The sequence below is a fragment of the Monodon monoceros genome, unplaced genomic scaffold, assembly GCF_005190385.1.
Source record: "Monodon monoceros isolate NGI ecotype Baffin Bay Population unplaced genomic scaffold, NGI_Narwhal_1 Super_Scaffold_18, whole genome shotgun sequence".
Taxonomy (NCBI): domain Eukaryota; kingdom Metazoa; phylum Chordata; class Mammalia; order Artiodactyla; family Monodontidae; genus Monodon; species Monodon monoceros.
In genome coordinates this window covers 23600894-23619458 of record NW_021703774.1, presented here as the reverse complement: position 1 = coordinate 23619458, position 18565 = coordinate 23600894, and the positions used below count along the sequence as shown (strand labels likewise).

General features: G+C 42.7%; 1 protein-coding gene across 9 annotated transcripts in view; it reads left to right on the top strand.

The window, feature by feature from the left end:
• CDC42BPA (CDC42 binding protein kinase alpha) overlaps positions 1 to 18112 on the top strand; it is a 326424-nt gene extending 308312 nt beyond the window's left edge. For 4 of the 9 annotated variants that reach the window (XM_029230860.1, XM_029230864.1, XM_029230861.1 and 1 more), the window contains 4 exons: positions 152 to 269; positions 8076 to 8193; positions 13070 to 13227; positions 13662 to 18112. In XM_029230860.1, coding sequence (XP_029086693.1) covers positions 152 to 269; positions 8076 to 8193; positions 13070 to 13227; positions 13662 to 13793 — 526 coding nt within the window. In that variant the 3' untranslated portion in view covers positions 13794 to 18112. Of the gene's footprint in view, positions 1 to 151; positions 270 to 5134; positions 5321 to 8075; positions 8194 to 13069; positions 13228 to 13661 lie in introns of all 9 variants that reach the window. The other 5 variants (XM_029230868.1, XM_029230867.1, XM_029230866.1 and 2 more) reach the window with 3 other exon arrangements.
• The last annotated feature ends 453 nt before the right edge of the window (positions 18113 to 18565 follow it).

Here is an 18565-nt window from a genome sequence, read left to right as displayed (position 1 = left end):
CTTAGTATATTCTATTATTTTAATTCTATCCTTATTAACATGATTTCACAGTTTATTTTTATGAAAAAATTTAAGTATACTTAATTTTTCTCTGAAATTGTCTAGATTGGTCTTGGAATAAAAGTGTTTAAACAGGTGTTTTCTCTTACAGGGAGATGCTGCGAGATCCAGAAATGAGAAATAAATTAATTTCCAACCCAACTAATTTTAACCACATAGCACACATGGGTCCAGGAGATGGAATACAGATTCTAAAAGACCTGCCCATGGTAAGAGACATGAAGAGTGAATGTGAATATAAATGGGGTTAACACAAAGTTGGAGGGGGGAGGGGGTGGATACATATGAGTGTGTGTGTGTGTGTGTGTGTGTGTGCACTTAAATACATATAAGACTTAAAAAGACATATTAGTATAATGAGGAAATGTTTATCTCAATATATCACAATATATGTAAGATGCATAATGACATAGCTGATGAGAAAAACATAAAATATAGATGTGTATCAAAAACCAAACATATCAAGTTCTTATTTAGTTGAATACCCTATATACTTCTCCCATACCTAGATTTACTATTGTTGGAGAAATAAACCACCAGATTTGGAGACATTCTATACCAAGATTCAGAACTTTGTTACCAAATTACTAAAATTTCACTAAGTTTAGCAATTCTACACAGATGTTTGCCCCCCAAAGAACTACATTAGCTTGATCATTAATGGTCACACCTCTCATCTGATTATGAAATTATTTTCCTCTGCCCATTACAGATGTGTTGCCTAGTCAGTCTTATATTTTAAAAAAAGTACAACATAGGAAAACTGTTGTGTTTTTTTTAACAACATGAAGATTGGATTCTTGGACCTAATATACTGAGATTAAGAACATTAGTGGAAAAAAAAAAAAAAAAAAAGAACATTAGTGGAATTAGCTAATTATCCAAGCTCTGTAACATTCCAGTATCATGGTACTCTCAACAAACTATTGAAACTTAAACATGACTCTTTTGATAGGTGGTGATAGCATCTAGATTTTGCACAGAATTTTAGGCATAATTTAAATGCTATGACAATTTGGGAGGTGATGTGTAAATCTCGACCCAAAGCTCTTTCTAAGGAAGTCTGTGTTAATTACCCACATTACTTAACTCTACTGTGATAGAAGATATAGACATGTGTCACTGACAGAAAAAATAATAGGTAATACAGTTTGTACAGTCAAGTTTTTTTAGTAAAAATGTTAAGCTCTTAAAGGTATTTTTTGCATTTCTTTCATAGGGGGAACCAAAAAAATCTGCACTAATTTGAGCCTGAGTTCCACATCATAAATATCTCAATTAACCAGTTGCCCTGTTTATGAATGGATGTGATGTTCTTACTGTCATTGTTTTTTCATCATCATCAAGACATTATTATACGATTATAGTACCATTACTTCCTTTCAAATCATTCACAATAGTCAGTTAACCTTTTGAAATGGGGATTTTTATTAGCCGTGCTAGGTAGATATAAATAAAGTATGCAGAAAGATTACAGCCAATCTTGATATAGTAATTAAAATGAAGTAAGAAATTTAAGGCTGAGCATAACTATTAAGCTGAAAATATTGAGAATAAATAAAGGCTGAGTTGACATGGTTAACTGTTACACTTATCTATCATATCGAAAAGCTATACTACTTTTACAGCTTTTGCCTGGGAATGAGAGTTCAGATTTTTCTCCATTCTTTTCCCGTTCTGAACATTTACTTAAGTCCTCAGTCTGGTTTTCCTTTATTCTCAGAAGTAAACGGAGCAGAACCACGCGGTCCAAAAGCTTCTGTCATTTTTCCTTACAGAAGCTACAAGGTCAGGTACAAAGTACCTTAGGAGAGAGAATTTTTTAATTGTGATGAACAGTTGAAATGTGAATATATGTATAGCTTATATTTGATAGATCAATGTGAAAATTTTTGAAATTTAGTTAAATAGTTTTTCAACATCTGCTATGTAGGTAGCATTATGGAGGGATAGAGGCATACAAATTTCAAACACATCCATATGTTGCAAAGCAACATATCAGCAAATACAAAATTGTTTCAGTAGTGAACAAGGTTTTAGTGTGTATTATCCTTTTAAAATTAAACTTTCTTTCACACTTGCTTCATTCTGGTGTACAAAAAAAGAATAGTACGGTTCTCCTCTCATATATTCCAATAACATAGCAAGAAGAATTATGGAAAATTTTTCTATAAATTCTGTTATATCCCACAGTATGTTCCTTAAGGGGAAATAGTTTCAGGATTTAATAAAATGTTCCTCTGCTTGACCAGGTGAAAAATCAGTTTGCTAATGTTCCAGAATTTTTTTCGGACCTTCATTCACAGTAAGACTTGGTCTTTCTACACCCTGAATAAGCACACTGAAGCAAACTGTGAAATTTCAAGCATTATAAGAACTTTCATATCCCGGCATCCCTCCTTTTTCTCCCTTCACCCTCCCACCACGTAAAGTAAACGAAATCTCTATTTTGTCATTGTTGTTGTTCAGAATAAGGTCCATTCTTAATTACTGGGCAAAACAAGTTCAGATAGCATTTCCCAAAGATTCAACATCAATCTGACCCCATGACACAGGGCCTCCTGTGCTGGCTGCTTATTCCCATTAGACCTCTTGATTTTTAGTATTAGTGTCACTGATTTTGTTAACCCATGACTGCCTTGCTGGTTCTTTTTGTAATTAACACAAGTGACTCTTTACCCTAGAGGTGCAATCCAGTTTTTAATGTTCCTTTCATTCCTTTCATATTTTCTTATCACATAAGCACTTTTGAATGTCCAGGACAAGAAGTTGGTGTAAATTTTTGAAACCTGTTCACCTGTACGTGTAGTATTGTAGCAAAGATGTTATGTGTCTGAACTCCTGTTCTTTATTTTCACCTGACTTTCTTCCTTTCACTAGCAAAGAACATAAAAGCTGGGGGTTTTCATAGGCATCCATTTAATCACTTAACAAATATTTTTTGATATACTGTCATGCCAGACCTGTACCTACCTTGGAGTAGACACTGGTAAACGACACAATAATATGCATGTCTGAAAAGCAAATAATATACATGTCTGTACCTGTGTGTGTATGTGTGTGTGTATGTATATGTGTGTGTGTGTACATGTATTAAAAAGCTTGTGATATTTTAATATAGTCTCAGATTTTAGTATGTTCTTTCCACTGTAATTTCTATATTTAATGAACTATTTTCAAAAATGAAGATGAATTTAATTTATCTAACATTAACATGTATAGGAAGCACTTTCAAATACCAAAGCTATGATGTTGTCATTCGTGCAAAGAGCATGTACCCCAGAAATTTTTATGTTTAACTTATTCAAATCAGTATTGCCTTTCTCTGAAATACTTAAAAGCTTAGAGAGTTTATTGAATGTCTTTGGAAGCTTATTCTGTTTCCTTTGTACCAAAATGATGCTGAAAAGGGTTGTTTGCCTCATGAATGTGGAAAAGATAGTAAGGGTAAGGAGTCATTTTTTTCTTTTATCTCCTATATCAGATGTGTCTTAGTGAGCCAAGAGAATATAAGCAATTAATATAAAACAGCATATATGTCTTACAAGTACATACGGTAGTAGTTTCCTTGAATCCTTTTTGTCATTTACCTTTTTTCATAAGTGGGTACTTGTAATAAAGAATAGATTTGTCTCTAGTTGAATGCAAGAGTAATATTTTATCTCTAAAAGATTTATTTTTTTTAGCACATAAAATTTCTCCTAGCCTTTTACCCATTCCTAAAATTGTTAACGAATAAAATTTCAAGCTCGGTGACCTTTTAGACCTTTATGAAGTAATTTTACTTCTTAAAGTTACATTTATATCAATAGTTTTATCTTTTTGAAAAGAACCCTAGAAAGCACTGGTTTCGCTCACATCTCTAAATTTAAAACACCTTTTATAGAAGCCTTTCTTTTAAGCTTCCCTAATTTACCAGATTTTTTTTTTTTTTTTTTGCGGTACGCGGGCCTCTCACTGTTGTGGCCTCTTCCGTTGCGGAGCACAGGCTCCGGATGTGCAGGCTCAGCGGCCATGGCTCACGGGCCCAGCCGCTCCGCGGCATGTGGGATCTTCCCAGACCGGGGCACGAACCCGTGTCCCCTGTGTAGGCAGGCGGACTCTCAACCACTGCGCCACCAGGGAAGCCCAAGATTTTTTTTTTTAACAAAGAAAGCTCATCTGAACTCATGAGAATATCAGTCAGCGTGTCTCTGGGAAGTCATTCAGCCTGTCTCTAATGAAGAGATGGTAGGATGTTTTCCTGAAACACAGTTGTTCTCAGAAACTGAACTTTGAAAGTTCCCATTAGAGAAGGTGACTGGGTGCTGAGCGACAGTTCCCAAATGTTCCCAAGTTATTTTAACATGAAAAACTAGAGCCCTTGTTTTCAAAAACTTTCTTCTATGTCTTTAGTATTACATTATTTCACTTTTTAAAAATACACCTGAACATTGAAGAGAAGGTTGTTCTCTTGTTAAAAACAAACATGTTCTTTGGGTGTCTAAGTGGAGATAAGCTTGGGCTACTTAAAGGTAAACCAATAATTGGTATATTCCACAGTTACTATTTCTGTTACGGGAAGATAAGATCAGTAAAAGCAAACACATGTCAAGTCTATAAATACCAGGAAGTGGCTTTAGTTTCTAAAGGAACCGTTTCATAACGCTTTTGGTGAGAGGCTGGTTGTAGGTTCACTTGTTCTTTTCTTTAATTATTTCTCGCTTTTTCTATCCCTAATGTTTTTGGTAGATTTTTGCCATGTTTAAATTCTATCACATAGGAAAATACTGAACTAAATTTTGAAAATCTACTTGTATCTCTGAAAGTCCAGTTTCTACTCAGCTTGATAGTGATAAGAGAATACGTTTATGAGGCAAATGATTTTTTGCAAATCAGCTCTTTAGGTAACTGGCAAGAGGATTACAAAATTTAACTTTCTAAGGCCTAAAAGTATTTCATTATGGATTCAATTCTTGATGTGAGATACTTACTTCATTTTTTCTACATGCATGTTGTCTGAAATGTCACATATGTCCAGTGAATCCATTTCATTACCTCATTACCTTTTTCTTCTTTCTGTTGTTTTTGATAGCCGGGTTTCCCTTATCCATCCCCTCATCATCACTCCGGTCTGATCTCCTCTCCGATCAACTTTGAGCACATCTATCACATGACTGTTAATTCTGCTGAAAAATTTCTCTCTCCTGATTCCATAAACCCTGAATATTCCCCGTCTCTACGCCCTGTCCCCGGTACACCAAGCTTTATGACTCTGAGGGTATGAACAGCTGAGTTAGGTGTTAACTTGTACTAACCATGTGCGGATCTCTGCCTGGCTTCATAAGTAACACCGCCAACGGGGTACATTCTGTGAACGTTTCCCTTTGGCCTGTTTCTCTGTTGCCAAACTTCTATTCTTCCTCTTCCTCCTCTTCTGTCTTGGAGTTCTACTTTTTTCTTCTTTTGAGGAAAAAGATGAGGATTTGGGAAGATTTCAGTTTTATTTCTAAAACAGTATTGGAGGTTTTTCTATTTTTTAATAAAACATCATCCCATCATGATATTTTTCATTACGGATACCATAAGAAATAGCCCCTGAATAAGTAAATCTTTATTCTATTAAAAACAAACAAAAAAGGGATGTAGAATTTCTGAATTCTGTATTGCTCGTTACCCTAAAACCAGTTCAGTTCAGAGAAATTTTTTATATTTAGTGAAGTTAAAGTCTATAGAAGGGCCTGTCCAAAGGCCTTTTATCTACAATAAACCCCTTCTTGAAAAGCTCACAGTTCTCAAAATTATAAAGTATAATAGTACCAGTGAATAACAGGAAAAATTAGCAAAAGAGGGTAGTCTTACTAATCTTTGAGTTGCTGATGCACCTTTAATTCCAGCCAGGATCCAAGATAAGAGAAGTAAATCAACAAGAGAAAAAAACACAGTGTGCTGCATTCTGAAGGACCGTGGTACCTTTCCACTGGGTCCTTCCACGCAGCCTTGCATCTTTGTAACTAGTGTCTCTGCAGTGGGCTGGAGAGCAAGTGGGCCATTCAAGCTGAATATCCATACATCTGTCAAGAAATATGTACTGACTTCAAGGGAGCATTTTCTCAAGTTTGTTTTGCAGATAATAAAATATTTAGATTGTATCATGCAAACGCATTTACTCTGACTTAGAAAAAAGTAGCATCCGTTTTTTATTTGTGTATTTAGTAAATTAATTTTCCAATAAGAAAACTACCTGTAGGGTGAGAAGTTTACTTTTGTATTTTTGTTTGCATTCTAAATTGTGATGTTTTAAATGTCATTGTTATTGACATTAAACTATAATGTCATTTAAGTGTCTTATTTCACAAGATAAGATCACTTATGATAAACTAAGCTTCAATTTGCTTGGTAACAAATTTCAGGGAGTAGATTCTAGGGGAAGTTCTATAAACTAATCAGTCAAGAATTTTTGATATAGAAGATGGTGGAAATGTTGCTTAAGTTAGTCTTCTATAAATAGAAACACTACGATTGGTGGAAGTTTTACCCTAATCTTAAGCGTATTTGTGCAGGAAAAGGACCATCAGCTTAGGTTTCACATTACTTCATAATGAAGTTGAACTTCAGCTGAATGAATGATAAACTGTTGGGTTTGGGTTTTGTGTGGGGTTTTTTTTTTTCCCCAGAACATATCTTCTGTGTATCATTCTTTTATTACCTCAACATTCAGTGTTACTAAACCACTGGTATTTTTACAGGCTTAATTTTTGCCATTTTTTTCTAGGGTAGGTTTGTTTTATAGAAAAGGACGACACAAAGGTACCTTAAGGTTAATAGCAAAAACAATAAAAATTTAAAGATTTAAACTGATATCCCCATCTCTCTTGAACTTGACTCTGCTGCATTGTATGCATGTCATCGGCATCTCTCAGGGTTGCTCCTATGAGCGGCTGTTGAAATGCTAGCACTGTTTTCTGTTTTAAATTTTTTTATTTTTGTGAGAAAAAAAGGTAAAATGTTTGCTTTAAACAAATAACACAGTAAGAATTACATGGACTTTGCAAATTTGATATATGAACCAAAATGGCAATAGTTGAATGTAGAGCCACCCAGCCAGCCAAATCTCAATATGTGTGATTCTTTAAAATGTACGATTTGGAGTTTTTCAAGATATATTAGTGCATGTTTTCCAGGAGATGTTAGTGGATGTTTGCTAGCTTTGGGCCTGCATTAGTTGTGTTGCCATAACCTTCTCTCAGGTACCAGCCCTGACACCCCTTCCGGTCTGAAAAGGTTAGGGCCATCGAGGAGACCGTGTTCAGACAGCTGATCCTACGCACCACCTCTCTAGGTGTGTGTTACTTTCAAAGCGCTCTGTGGCTCATTTTCCTCCCTTGGACACCTAAATTATTCAATATTAGATGGGAAACTTCTCACACCAACATTCCCAAGTTAAATGACTTCACCCAGGCTGTGATTGTTAACAAGCGTCATAGTTATGACCCGTGGTGCTACTCTCTGTCCGTGAGGCAGGAAGGCTGCCTGGTGACTGGGATGGGAACATGCAAATAGCACTTTCAGTATCAGGACAATAGAAGGTGTACTAGAGAAGAATGTACTTTTAAGTGGCTTTCTTCTAAATGGGCTTATTCAGCTTTTGAATTATCCTAAGAAAATAAAAATCTCATATGTAGTAAAAGCTTTGTTTCAGGTATCTGCAGAGGTCCATGTAATTCTACACTTCACTGTCACTTCTAACCATGTAACTTTCACTTACTGCACTCACAACAACAAGAAAAAAATTGTTATCTGTTGGTAAGTATTTCAGTAAGTATAAAGATAAGCACTTATCTTTGGTTGGGGTGAGGGTTACCTCTGTTAGGGCTTTAGTACTTTTGTGGGCGGGAGGGATTATTCTGTTTCTTGTCCTGTATCACTCTGGTCAAGACAACTTTATTTCTTGAAATTAGGGTGAAAAATAGACATCTCTGTAGAAAATCAGTTTCACTCTGGATGAAGAATTTTTCTTTCTCTTTTGATTTTAGAACCCTCGGCCTCAGGAAAGTCGGACAGCATTCAGTGGCTCGGTCAGTATTCCATCTATCACCAAATCCCGCCCTGAACCTGGTCGCTCCATGAGTGCCAGCAGTGGCCTGTCAGCAAGTAAGTGGCCCCAGCTGCAGGAAGCATTTCCATAGCAAGGTAGCAGCCGTGCATTATCGGTGGCCAGTGTCTCAGACCTGGCTGGGTAATGCCTAGTAGGCACAAGTGCAGCTGTTACAAAAATAGTCATAGAATCCTTTTAGAAGTTACAGTCCATGTGGGAGACAGACAAACAGTACTACAAATTGTGATGATAAATGCTCCGAAGGAGGGCTTCCCTGGTGGCACAGTGGTTGAGAGTCCGCCTGCCGATGCAGGGGACGCGGGTTCGTGCCCCGGTCCGGGAAGATCCCACATGCCGCGGAGCTGCGAGGCCCGTGAGCCACGGCCGCTGAGCCTGTGCGTCCGGAGCCTGTGCTCCGCGACGGGAGAGGCCACAACAGTGAGAGGCCCGCGTACCGCAAAAAAAAAAAAAAAAAAAAAAAATGCTCCGAAGGAAATAAACAGGGGACAGTAATAGAGAGTAACAGGCAGTAGCTGTTGAGGATGAGAATAATTTGCAAGGTCACGTGCCCGCCCTGGGGGTGAAGTCACATTGACTCATGTTTGATTAACTGAAAGGAGGCACAGTGGCCACCTGGTAGTGGGCAGGGAGTGACAGAGTAAAGCTCAAGAGGTAGGCAAGGGTCAGATCAAGCAGGGACTTGGGGACCAACATAAGACATTTTTTATTTTTTTAAAAACACAGTGGGAAACCTCCGAAGAGTTTTAAGTAGGCAAGGACCATTATCCAAGGGCAAGACTGTTCTTGGCCAACAGCTGCTTTTCTGTCACTTTCTCAGAAGTAACCTGGTATTGGCTTCGATCAGAGAGAGTGGGGCGAGTGCACCCAAGCACATGCAGGCCCAGGGTGGACCCGGGGTAACGCTAACGAAGCCTCCCTCGCTTCCCTGCAGCTGAGCTCTGAGAAGAACAGCCGGTAGTAACTCCACCTCACATTTCAGAGTCATTCAGTCAGAAGCGTATTCGTTGCCTTGTATTCTTGAATGTGAGACATTCGAGTCAGGCCTCCCGGTGCAGACTGAGTGTCCTCCTTCACGCACTGTTCATGCTGAGGACGCCGGTATCAGCACCCGGCTTGTGCCCAGCTCTTGGTTTTAGGCTCTGGCAACACAGAAGTGAAGGGTGCTGGAATACCATTTGTTCTCTTGCTGTGGAACAAATTACCCCAAAATTTACAAGCTTAAAAGAGCAAACGTGGACTTCCCCGGTGGCGCAGTGGTTGAGCGTCCGCCTGCCGATGCAGGGGACAAGGGTTCGTGCCCCGGTCCGGGAGGATCCCACATGCCGCGGAGCAACTAGGCCTGTGAGCCACAACTACTGAGCCTGCGCGTCCGGAGCCTGTGCTCCGCAACGGGAGAGGCCGCAACAGTGAGAGGCCCGCGTACCGAAAAGAAAAAAAGAAAGAGCAGACGTCTATTATCTCTCACAGTTTCTGAGGGTCAGGAGTCTGGGAGCTTAGCTGGACGGTCCTGGCTCAGGGCCTCTCAGGAGGCTGCAGTCAGGCTGTCTGCTAGGGCTGCCGTGAACTCCGAGCTCAACTGGGACTAGAGAAGCCACTTCCCAGCTCACCCACGTGGTTGTTGGGAGGCCTCTGTTCCTCACCAGCGTGGGCCTGAGTGTCCTGGTGACATGGCCTCTGGCTTCCCACAGAGCAAGTGACCTGAGACAGAGAGACCGAGCAGCGGTCTCAGAAGGGACATGCCATCGCTTCTGCAGTGTGCTGGTGATCACACAGACCACCCCTGGAACCATGGGAGGGACCCCGCCCCGGGCCTGCAAACCAAGGACAGGCGCCTGCCGCAGAGACTGGCTGCAGACGTACAGAGCACGTTCAAGGAGTTTTCTGTCGACAGGCAGAAGTTGAAGGGCACATCTTGTGACTTTCTTGCTGTCATCTCCCAAAGTCATCTCTACGCAGTGTGTAGCCTTGATTACAATGAAAATATCTAGCCAGTTGGAAAAATGGCAACCATTTTATGAATTATCTTTTTACTAATGGTAGCTCGATAAAATAGTAGATTTACTACAACTCACCAGAAGTTATCAACACTTGAGATGCAAAGAAAGTATCACAATATTAATAGTTAAGTTCATAATCCCTTACCCAAAACTCTTGGAGCCAGATACCTGTTTTCAGAATTCAAAGTTTTTTTATATATATATTTTAGAAGGGAATCTACCATATATTATATTACATTCCAAGCAAAATCTAAGACAGCACCTACAAACAATATTTATAGAGCGAAATTTATGCCTAGCCACACTATGAATATATAAATAAATGTACTCTTTTTAAGTGAAGTCTGAATCAGCCTCCAGCCAGTTCAGATTAAGTCTGCCACCGCATGAATTTACATCAAACTGACGAAAAAAGTTTTGGTTTTTCAGGGCTTTTGGATTTGTGGAATTGCAGGTAAGGATAGGACCTGTAATACAGAGATTTAAAGGGCTGAGTGGCCTTCTCCTTAGGAGCGCTGAAGTGAGGGTCCACTGTCATTGTTGACAATATGCAAGCTACAGACTGGAGCCGGCTCCAAATCCCTGTCAAGGCCTTTAATGCAATAATCAGGCGTGGCCTTCTTGAGATTCTTGGTACCGAGCTGTTCGTATAGAGGTTAAGAGGAAGACCAGCCCAGGAAGTCCAGGGGGCATCTCCTATTTAGAGTGCTTCTTGCTGGCTTCAGGAATAGCCCAGCTCACGTAAAGAATTTCCAGAAGGACAGCCTGCCAAGAGAGACACAAGAAGAAACGGGGTTCCGTGTTGTCAACCTCCAGAACCAGAAGCACAGGCTCTTCCAGGGCCAGACTTGCGATGGCTTCCTGACTGAAGTCAAATTAACACAGAGCTTTCCACTGTGACTCCTTGCTCCTGTCAGTGATAGGCTCACTGGGGAGCCTGCAGACTCTCCTAGAGGTCATGTAGAGTTAGACACCGTCACCCCAAGAGATCTGGGGCCCAACCCCCTGAATCACCATCTAGAACTCTTTGGAAGAGACCCTGCCTGAGTTGGGACCACAGTTTTCAGATTGTCCCCCTTTGCTGTTCAATCAAAACAGCCCATCTCAATTTTTTAAGATTAGGGTGGTTGAGTGTAATTTTTCTCTGAAAGGAACATTCCCAAAGTTAAAAAAGAAAAAAGAAAGAAAAGAAAAGTGTAAATCACAGAGGTGGGTTAAGTTCTCCATTCTATAAACGATCACTAGGACGGAGGAAAAGAGCCCAGTAAGTGCGTACTAAGCTCTGGGCAGCCCCCTCACACACCTTCCGTCTCACGTTTCATTCTCCGTGTATTGAGCGCTCAGTTCCCACAAAAATCCCATAAGGTAGAATTTATTTTCTTATTTACAAATGAAGAAAACTGAGACTTAGATAAAATAACTTGCTTAAGGTCACACAGGTTAGTAAGCAGAGCAGCAGAACTCTCTGGCGGTTTGGGTTTTTTATCCAGAGCGACAACATTTTAAAAATAGTAACTTACATTACAGCTTTTGTTAAATTGAGCACTAAACTAGGCATGGAATTCAAAGAGAAATTATACAAAGTGATTTATGCCTTCAGTTAGGTTGTAATCTAAGGAGACATAAGATCCACAGCAAAAAAGTAAAGCCAAAGAAACACATCCACAAATGAAAATCAGTATATGTCTGGTGACAGACGGCTTAGAAACTGGATGGAGTGTTGGAAGTAAGATTAAGTCAGTGGTTCTCAGCCTGAGATGCATTCTAGAATCATCAGAAGGGCTTTTAAAAGTTAAGTCAGAAATTCTGTTATTATTGGTCTGGGATGGGGCCCAGGCACTGGTATTTTTAAAGCTCCTTAATATAACATGAAGCATACAACCAGTGTTGGTTACCTCTGCAATAAGTAAATTATGGTGACACAGCTGAGGGGCTCAGGAAACAAACCGAAACTAGAAGGAAGCTGGGGGAGATCACCAAGGACAGGGCTTCAGCAGGCGGGCTTCACAGTCTATACCTCGTAGTTGTGCTAAAACCTCAACGCAGTCTCACAGTCTTTTTTGACCAGTGATCTTAATATTGCAGCTCAGCAAGATTAAAACATTTTTCAGTAAAAACTAAAGAATAGTAGGGAATGCTAAGAGTTTTAAACAGGTACTCACAATACCCCAATATTTCTAAGAATTTTTTGGCCATGGTGCCAGTCCTCCTTTGATGAACCCCAACTCTAAGATCAAAATAGAGTGTGATTTTAAAGAAACTCACCTCATTTTTGTATCTCAGGCTTTTTGCCCTGTGGAATGAAAATGCCTCTCTTTTGTTCCTTTGTGTTTTTTATGAAAATCCTCTACAAGTTAAGTGACAGTTGCGCGTCATCGGGTGGCATGGTCCTCACTCCTGGGAACTGTTCTGCGTCATCGTTCAGCACGTGTGTTTTGAGCACCTGCTGCATACCCGGTCCTGCACCGGGTCCTGCAGAGGCAAAGGCCGTCCTTCTATTAAAAGAATGGCAAGGCACATAGTTACAACATAGGATCCAAATGCTCTGAAAGAGGTGATAGGAAGTGCTGTAGGTGCTCCAGGGAGTAGGACAGAAAACTCACTAAGGCAGTAGCACGTGGGTGGAGACTGGAAGGGTTGATCCTGTGGAATTGTCTAGCAAGCAGGGCAGCCTGGGCACGGCCAGTGAGAGCAGAGGCCAGCGGCCTGGTGAGTGCTGCCCGCTCACCCAGCAGCCCTGGCGGCTGGGCTCCGAGGTGGGCTTGGGTGTCAGGGTAACGCAGCTGGACCCACTGTCCATCAGTGAAGGGCTGTAAGCGGGAAGGATGGCTCGTCACCTCGGCAGTCTGTGCACTTTCTAGAGGATCGTCCCCTTCTGCACGTATAAAGTTTCACCTGAACGATGTGCTTGTAGGGTCATCCGCACAGAACGGCAGTGCATTAAAGAGAGAATTCTCTGGAGGAAGCTACAGTGCAAAGCGGCAGCCCATGCCCTCTCCGTCAGAGGGCTCACTGTCCTCGGGAGGCCTGGACCAAGGAAGTGACGCCCCGGCGAGGGACTACGACGCAGAGGTGAGTACCGCGTGGGCAGTACCTCTGTCTGGGGACAGGGGTTTGGAGAAGTCCTGAACGAGAAAAGGCGAGTGCGTTTCCCAAAGCCGGTGCACCGCCTTGAGCCTGGCCTCCGCTGCCGCAGTGATCAGCCACTCACTGCGGCGGGGGCGGCGGAGCCAGTCACTTGGGTTGCAAACTGCAGTTTCCCTGGAGGTGTTCAGACTTCTAATAGCTTTTGTATGAAAATGGCCTACGTTTCTAAAGACCTGCAGAAGGGCCTATGAGCGTTTGTTATCTTCTGTGCCTCTTACTCAGCTCAGAAAAGGGGCTTTCTACCGACAGGAGAAAAGTCACGTCAGTTCATTGGCCAGGGTGGCTGGAGGGGAGACGTGGTGGCCTGAGCCCCTCCCGCCCCTCTGCTGCTCCCTGACGTCTTCCTCTGGGCCTCACAGGACTCTGATTCTCCGAGGCATTCCACGGCTTCCAACAGTTCCAACCTGAGCAGCCCTCCCAGCCCGGTGTCGCCCCGGAAGACCAAGAGCCTCTCCCTGGAGAGCACCGACCGCGGGAGCTGGGACCCATGAGTGGCCTCTGCTCTCAGACCAGACGCCGGAGCAGCGGCCGCTCTGGGCTCCCTCCCCTCACTCACCCTGTGCTCTCACTGTCGTCTCCCACCACCCCTGCCTGGAAGCGCCAGGGCCGCAGCAGTAGCAGGCGGGGACTCAGGAATTCTGCCTCTAGGACTCACATCCACGCGCCCCTCGACTGAACAGCAACAGCCGCAAAGGCAGACTTTCATTGAGCAGCTCAGATGAATACCGATTTCATTTCATACACTTAGCGTTGCTTTCCAGAATATTTCCCCCCTCCCCTGAAAGGTAGCTTAAGTAGGCAGATTACACAAATGTAAGCGATAAGAATAAGATTAGACAGCCATTGTTTTCACAGTAGAGCCTCGTTGTAGCCCTGAGACAGCACGTGGGGCTCGCCAGTGGGCCCCGGGCACGCCATGCCCCTTCAGCACCACAGTGAATGTCGACCTGATCGTTGCCAGTAAATCCCTGTTCACTAAAACGATGCATATTTTACTACAAAATAGAGTTTAACTAAATACACAAATGTAGAGGTTAAATACTGACTGTATATAATAAAAAGAAGCATCTTGTATTCAACAAAAGATGGATGCATATACGAGACAGAGATCATTTAATTTAAAGAAATGTATTGTTTCTTGTCTGTTTTCCACCTAAGTAATCAAAGGGTAGAAAGGCCTCCAGCTGACGTTTACAGAAGGAGAGCGAGAGGAGTGAGAGCTCCCCTTAGTGCCGTTCCTCACACTGGTCGCAGTCACCTGGGAGCTTTAGGGAATGTTCCAAGGCTTTGGTTTCATCGGTTTGGAGTGTGACCTGGAAACCAGACTTTGAACATTTGAAGCCTCTTCAGCAGCATCCTTAAAAGGCATATTTACTTCTATCCAAGACATTGCTTTTCTAGCAGTAGAATTTGAACCACACTCTCGTTTATTACCGTATTTTGGTATCTTCTGCTTTGTCACCTTCTGGATCCCTTCCACCTGAAAGGACACAAGGAATGTCGTAGTTTCTGAAGGTCCATAAAAGGGTTCATAAAAGTGCTTTTTCTCCTTGGCGAAACCCCTTACTCCCTGAGTGGCAGCGAGGCGTCTGGCCCCCAGCTGAGCCAGCTTCTCAGGGAGGGGTCTGTTTTGAGGGGGGTGTGAGCTTCCTCAGATAAGCCTGGGAAAGCGGGTTTAGTTACCAAATAATGTAAAACCTCAAACGCAAGGACTTGACCAGCCTTAACCAAATACTCTTTCCCGCACCCAGTGGGAAATGGACGTGCTCAGCCCGGGCGCGGGCAGGAAGTCAGCCCAGCATGGCCACCTTGACTGCTGAAGCTTTTCCTCCCTCGGTTGCTGTGTTGTGTTGTTAGTCACATTCCCATTTGGACTCCCGCTGTTTTAATTACCACAAGGAAATGAGACGCAGGACCAGGACCTTATGTCTCCAGAGTCATTTCACCGGTTAGGCACATGAGTAGAGAAAGAGATAGAAATAAAAACATTTCATGGCAGTAAAGAGAATCTGCCTCTCTTTTACTTTTTAATCTAAATTTCTCTGAGAAATAGAAACAGATTTTCTGCTCTCTTCTTTAAAATTCAGCTAAAATGGAAGAATTTTCCTGCAGTTGCTTGTCTGAATTGCAGTGTGTGAGCACCGTCATTTCACCCCTGCCCCCGATTTCACATCTTTCTCCTCGGCAGCAGCTGTGCCGGCCTTCCCCACCACAAGCCACGGGGAGCTATACTGTTTGCACTGATGCCACTCTCTGGAACAGGTTACTGAGGTTCAGTGAGGGAAGAAAGGATCCTGTTTGGGGATTATATTATAAAATGTTACAGTAGAGAATTTTAAAATAATAACAGTTTTGACATTGGAACTTGGTGCTTGCTCAGATTTGATTGTGTTTTACTTTGGATGGGCATAAATTACTGCACAATTCTAACCTTCTAAATCCTTTGCTTTTGGAAAAGTGTCATGTAAAAATACTTCGGTGCGTTCAGATAGCAAGAGGGAGACCTTGAGTCTGGCTATGGCCAGGACTCCGGTAGCTCCGTAAGCTTGACACTTCTCGGGAGAGGAGGGAACCGGCCAGCCAGGTGCCGAGTGCACGTGGCCCGCTCTCCTCCAGACCCTCCCTCCCCCTGTTTTCCTTTCCCCTCGCGTCTTCCTGCCTCCCTTTTCTCCCCTGAGGAGGCAGACCAGGCTGAGATTCACAGGACTCCACACTAAGCCATTAGTTTATGGCTTTGACAACCAAGTTTCTGCTGCCTGTAGGTGCTTATTTTTTAAAAGATGCTTTTAGGATCAAAATATAACCATACCTGAAGTCTGGGCTCCACTATGATGAGTCATACCCTGCAGCCCCCGCAACAGGGCAGATAAGAGAAGGGCTTGTCTTGGCCGCTGGGCTTACTGGGAGGTGTAATATTAACCCAGTGGATTATACTCCAGTAATCTGAAATGGTCTTACCAGTAGTGAGAGAGCAGTCCCAAATATGATTAGCTTCCAATAGTAGAACTTTGGGGGAGAAACACTGCCAAGGGTAGTAGTTTGGGAGGTATTTTCCCAAGATAATGATCATTCTACTGGGCTTATCCCCATTCTTAAATATGAAGCAGTTACCTTCAGAAGCTTCTTGAGAATGATTTGGAAAGATGGGGAATTGGGTTCTAGAGAAACAGAAAACGTAATGATCATCGAAAGGGATCATTGAAAGATCATGGAACAGATGTGATGTTGCTGTCTGAAGTTATCCTTTGTTTGTTCTCATGCAGGACATTCAAAGAATGTATATGGCAGCAGGAATTCATTTCTCTCCTCAGTAGAAAGTAAAAATAAGTGGAGAGGCATTTCTGGCATAGTCTAGATGTGTTGGTATTTGGTGCTATCTTTGTTCAGCCAATTTGTTGTCTGCTCTTGAATTCTGACTACTTTAATCTGCTCGTGCTTTGGGTGTATAAAATTACATATATATATATATATATATATTTCTTTTTGCCAAAAACAAAAGCCTTCCTCCTTGTCAAATGATTGCTAAAGCAAATTTCACTTCTTTAGTTATGTGCGTACACACACACGCGCACACACCCCTCCCTACACTTAGTGATTTATCTTCCTTCCCAGGGAGCATGGTTTTAAGGCTATGAAATACAATTAAAAAGGGCCCATCTACTGAGTTTTCCAAGCAATTCTTGTACCCAGGTTTCAGGGAAGAATCTGAAATTCTGCCATTCCCCAGCTGCCTCTCAGCCCCTCTGTCTGCCTTCCATATGGTTAGAATCCTGTCATTTTGCTACTCAGTGGCCGCATCTACTTCTGTGAAAGACCAGTTGCATTTCTGTGGACTCTCAGGTATCATTAAAGAAAATCCAGAGTAGGAGTGGGTGGACATCCCTAACCCCCAGGTACAGCAGGGCCGTTTGCTGGCCTTTGGCCATGAGCACTGTAGTCTCCCAGCTGCACAGAGCTTTGTAAAGCTCAGTATCCACTCTCTGGACAGAGGGGCACTCTCGGCAGCGGCCACACTTCGCCACTGCCCCGGTCCGCTGGGCAAAACAGGGAAGTAACTGGGCGCCTTGCTCCCCACCTCTCGGTGGCCCAGTCCCTGCATTTGTTAGATAAGCCACATGGCATTTCGTTGGGCCCATGTGAAAACCTCTTTGCCGGTGATGACTTGATCACGCAACTCCAGCGTTCTCTGCAGAGTCCTGCGCCATTAGAGGGCCTCGCTTCAGCTGGTGTCTTGTTTCAGCGCTAGCCCGTAGGCCGGCGCTCCTCTCCCTTCCCAGGGACAACCGTTACACACAGAAACCATTGCATTTATGGGGGGAAATTGATGAAAACAAGTCAACCTTGAAATTTCATGAAAACAGAATGACCTGCCTTTTTATTTGATAGTGTAATACCATTTGTTTTATAAATTTTTTAGGGTTTCTTTTTCTCATTGTAATATTATTGTACAGTTTTGCATGGCCTGGGTGTCATCATTTTTTTGTTTAGAATATAATGCTGACAAATAAGTGTGTACGGAAGGGGAAAAGATACTGCTTTGGCCTCTTGTCACTCATTTCATTTTGTTTGGTTTTATCCCCTCATTGTCTTAGGGAACTTTATGAGATTCTCTGCTACCAAACAATGGTGTGGATTCTTTTGCACAGAAATATTTAAGGCGGGACAGTCAAAATGTAACAGAAGACGCCTCGCCGATATTTTACGTTGGTATCACTTAATATTAACCAGACTCTGATGTATTGCAATAAAACAGGGAACTGTTCGAATTGAGCATTGTGTCTTCTTTTCCCTGATTAAAAAGTCTGAGGAATGGAGAAAAGGTGACTGACTCTTTTTGTCTCGTCTGACCCCCATTTCTGCCCGTCCCTCTCCTCATCCAGCTTCCTCGTTACGCTAGAAGGGCGTGGGGTTAATCTAGGACTTCCTTAGTCCCTTCCGTAGCTCGGCATAGTGTTCCATTCCCTTGAAGCTTTCAACTCCCCTCTTCTGGACTTCCCTGCCGGTGCCACCGCTGACTATAAACGGGGCAGCCCTTCGATCTTCCATCTTCCTCCTGCAGAGAAGCAGCAGACACTTCCCACGACTTGGGCTGGGACGTTTGAACGTTCAAAACGCCCCCGTGACCGAGGAGTGAAGTTTTTTGCCCCAGGAGAGTGCGCCTCAGCCGCGCTTGATCCCTGACCCGGGCGTCACTGCCGCTCGAGCCAGGCCCTCGCCCTGCTGGCTGGTGGCCACCTTTTCCCGCGGTTGCCAGCGCCATGTC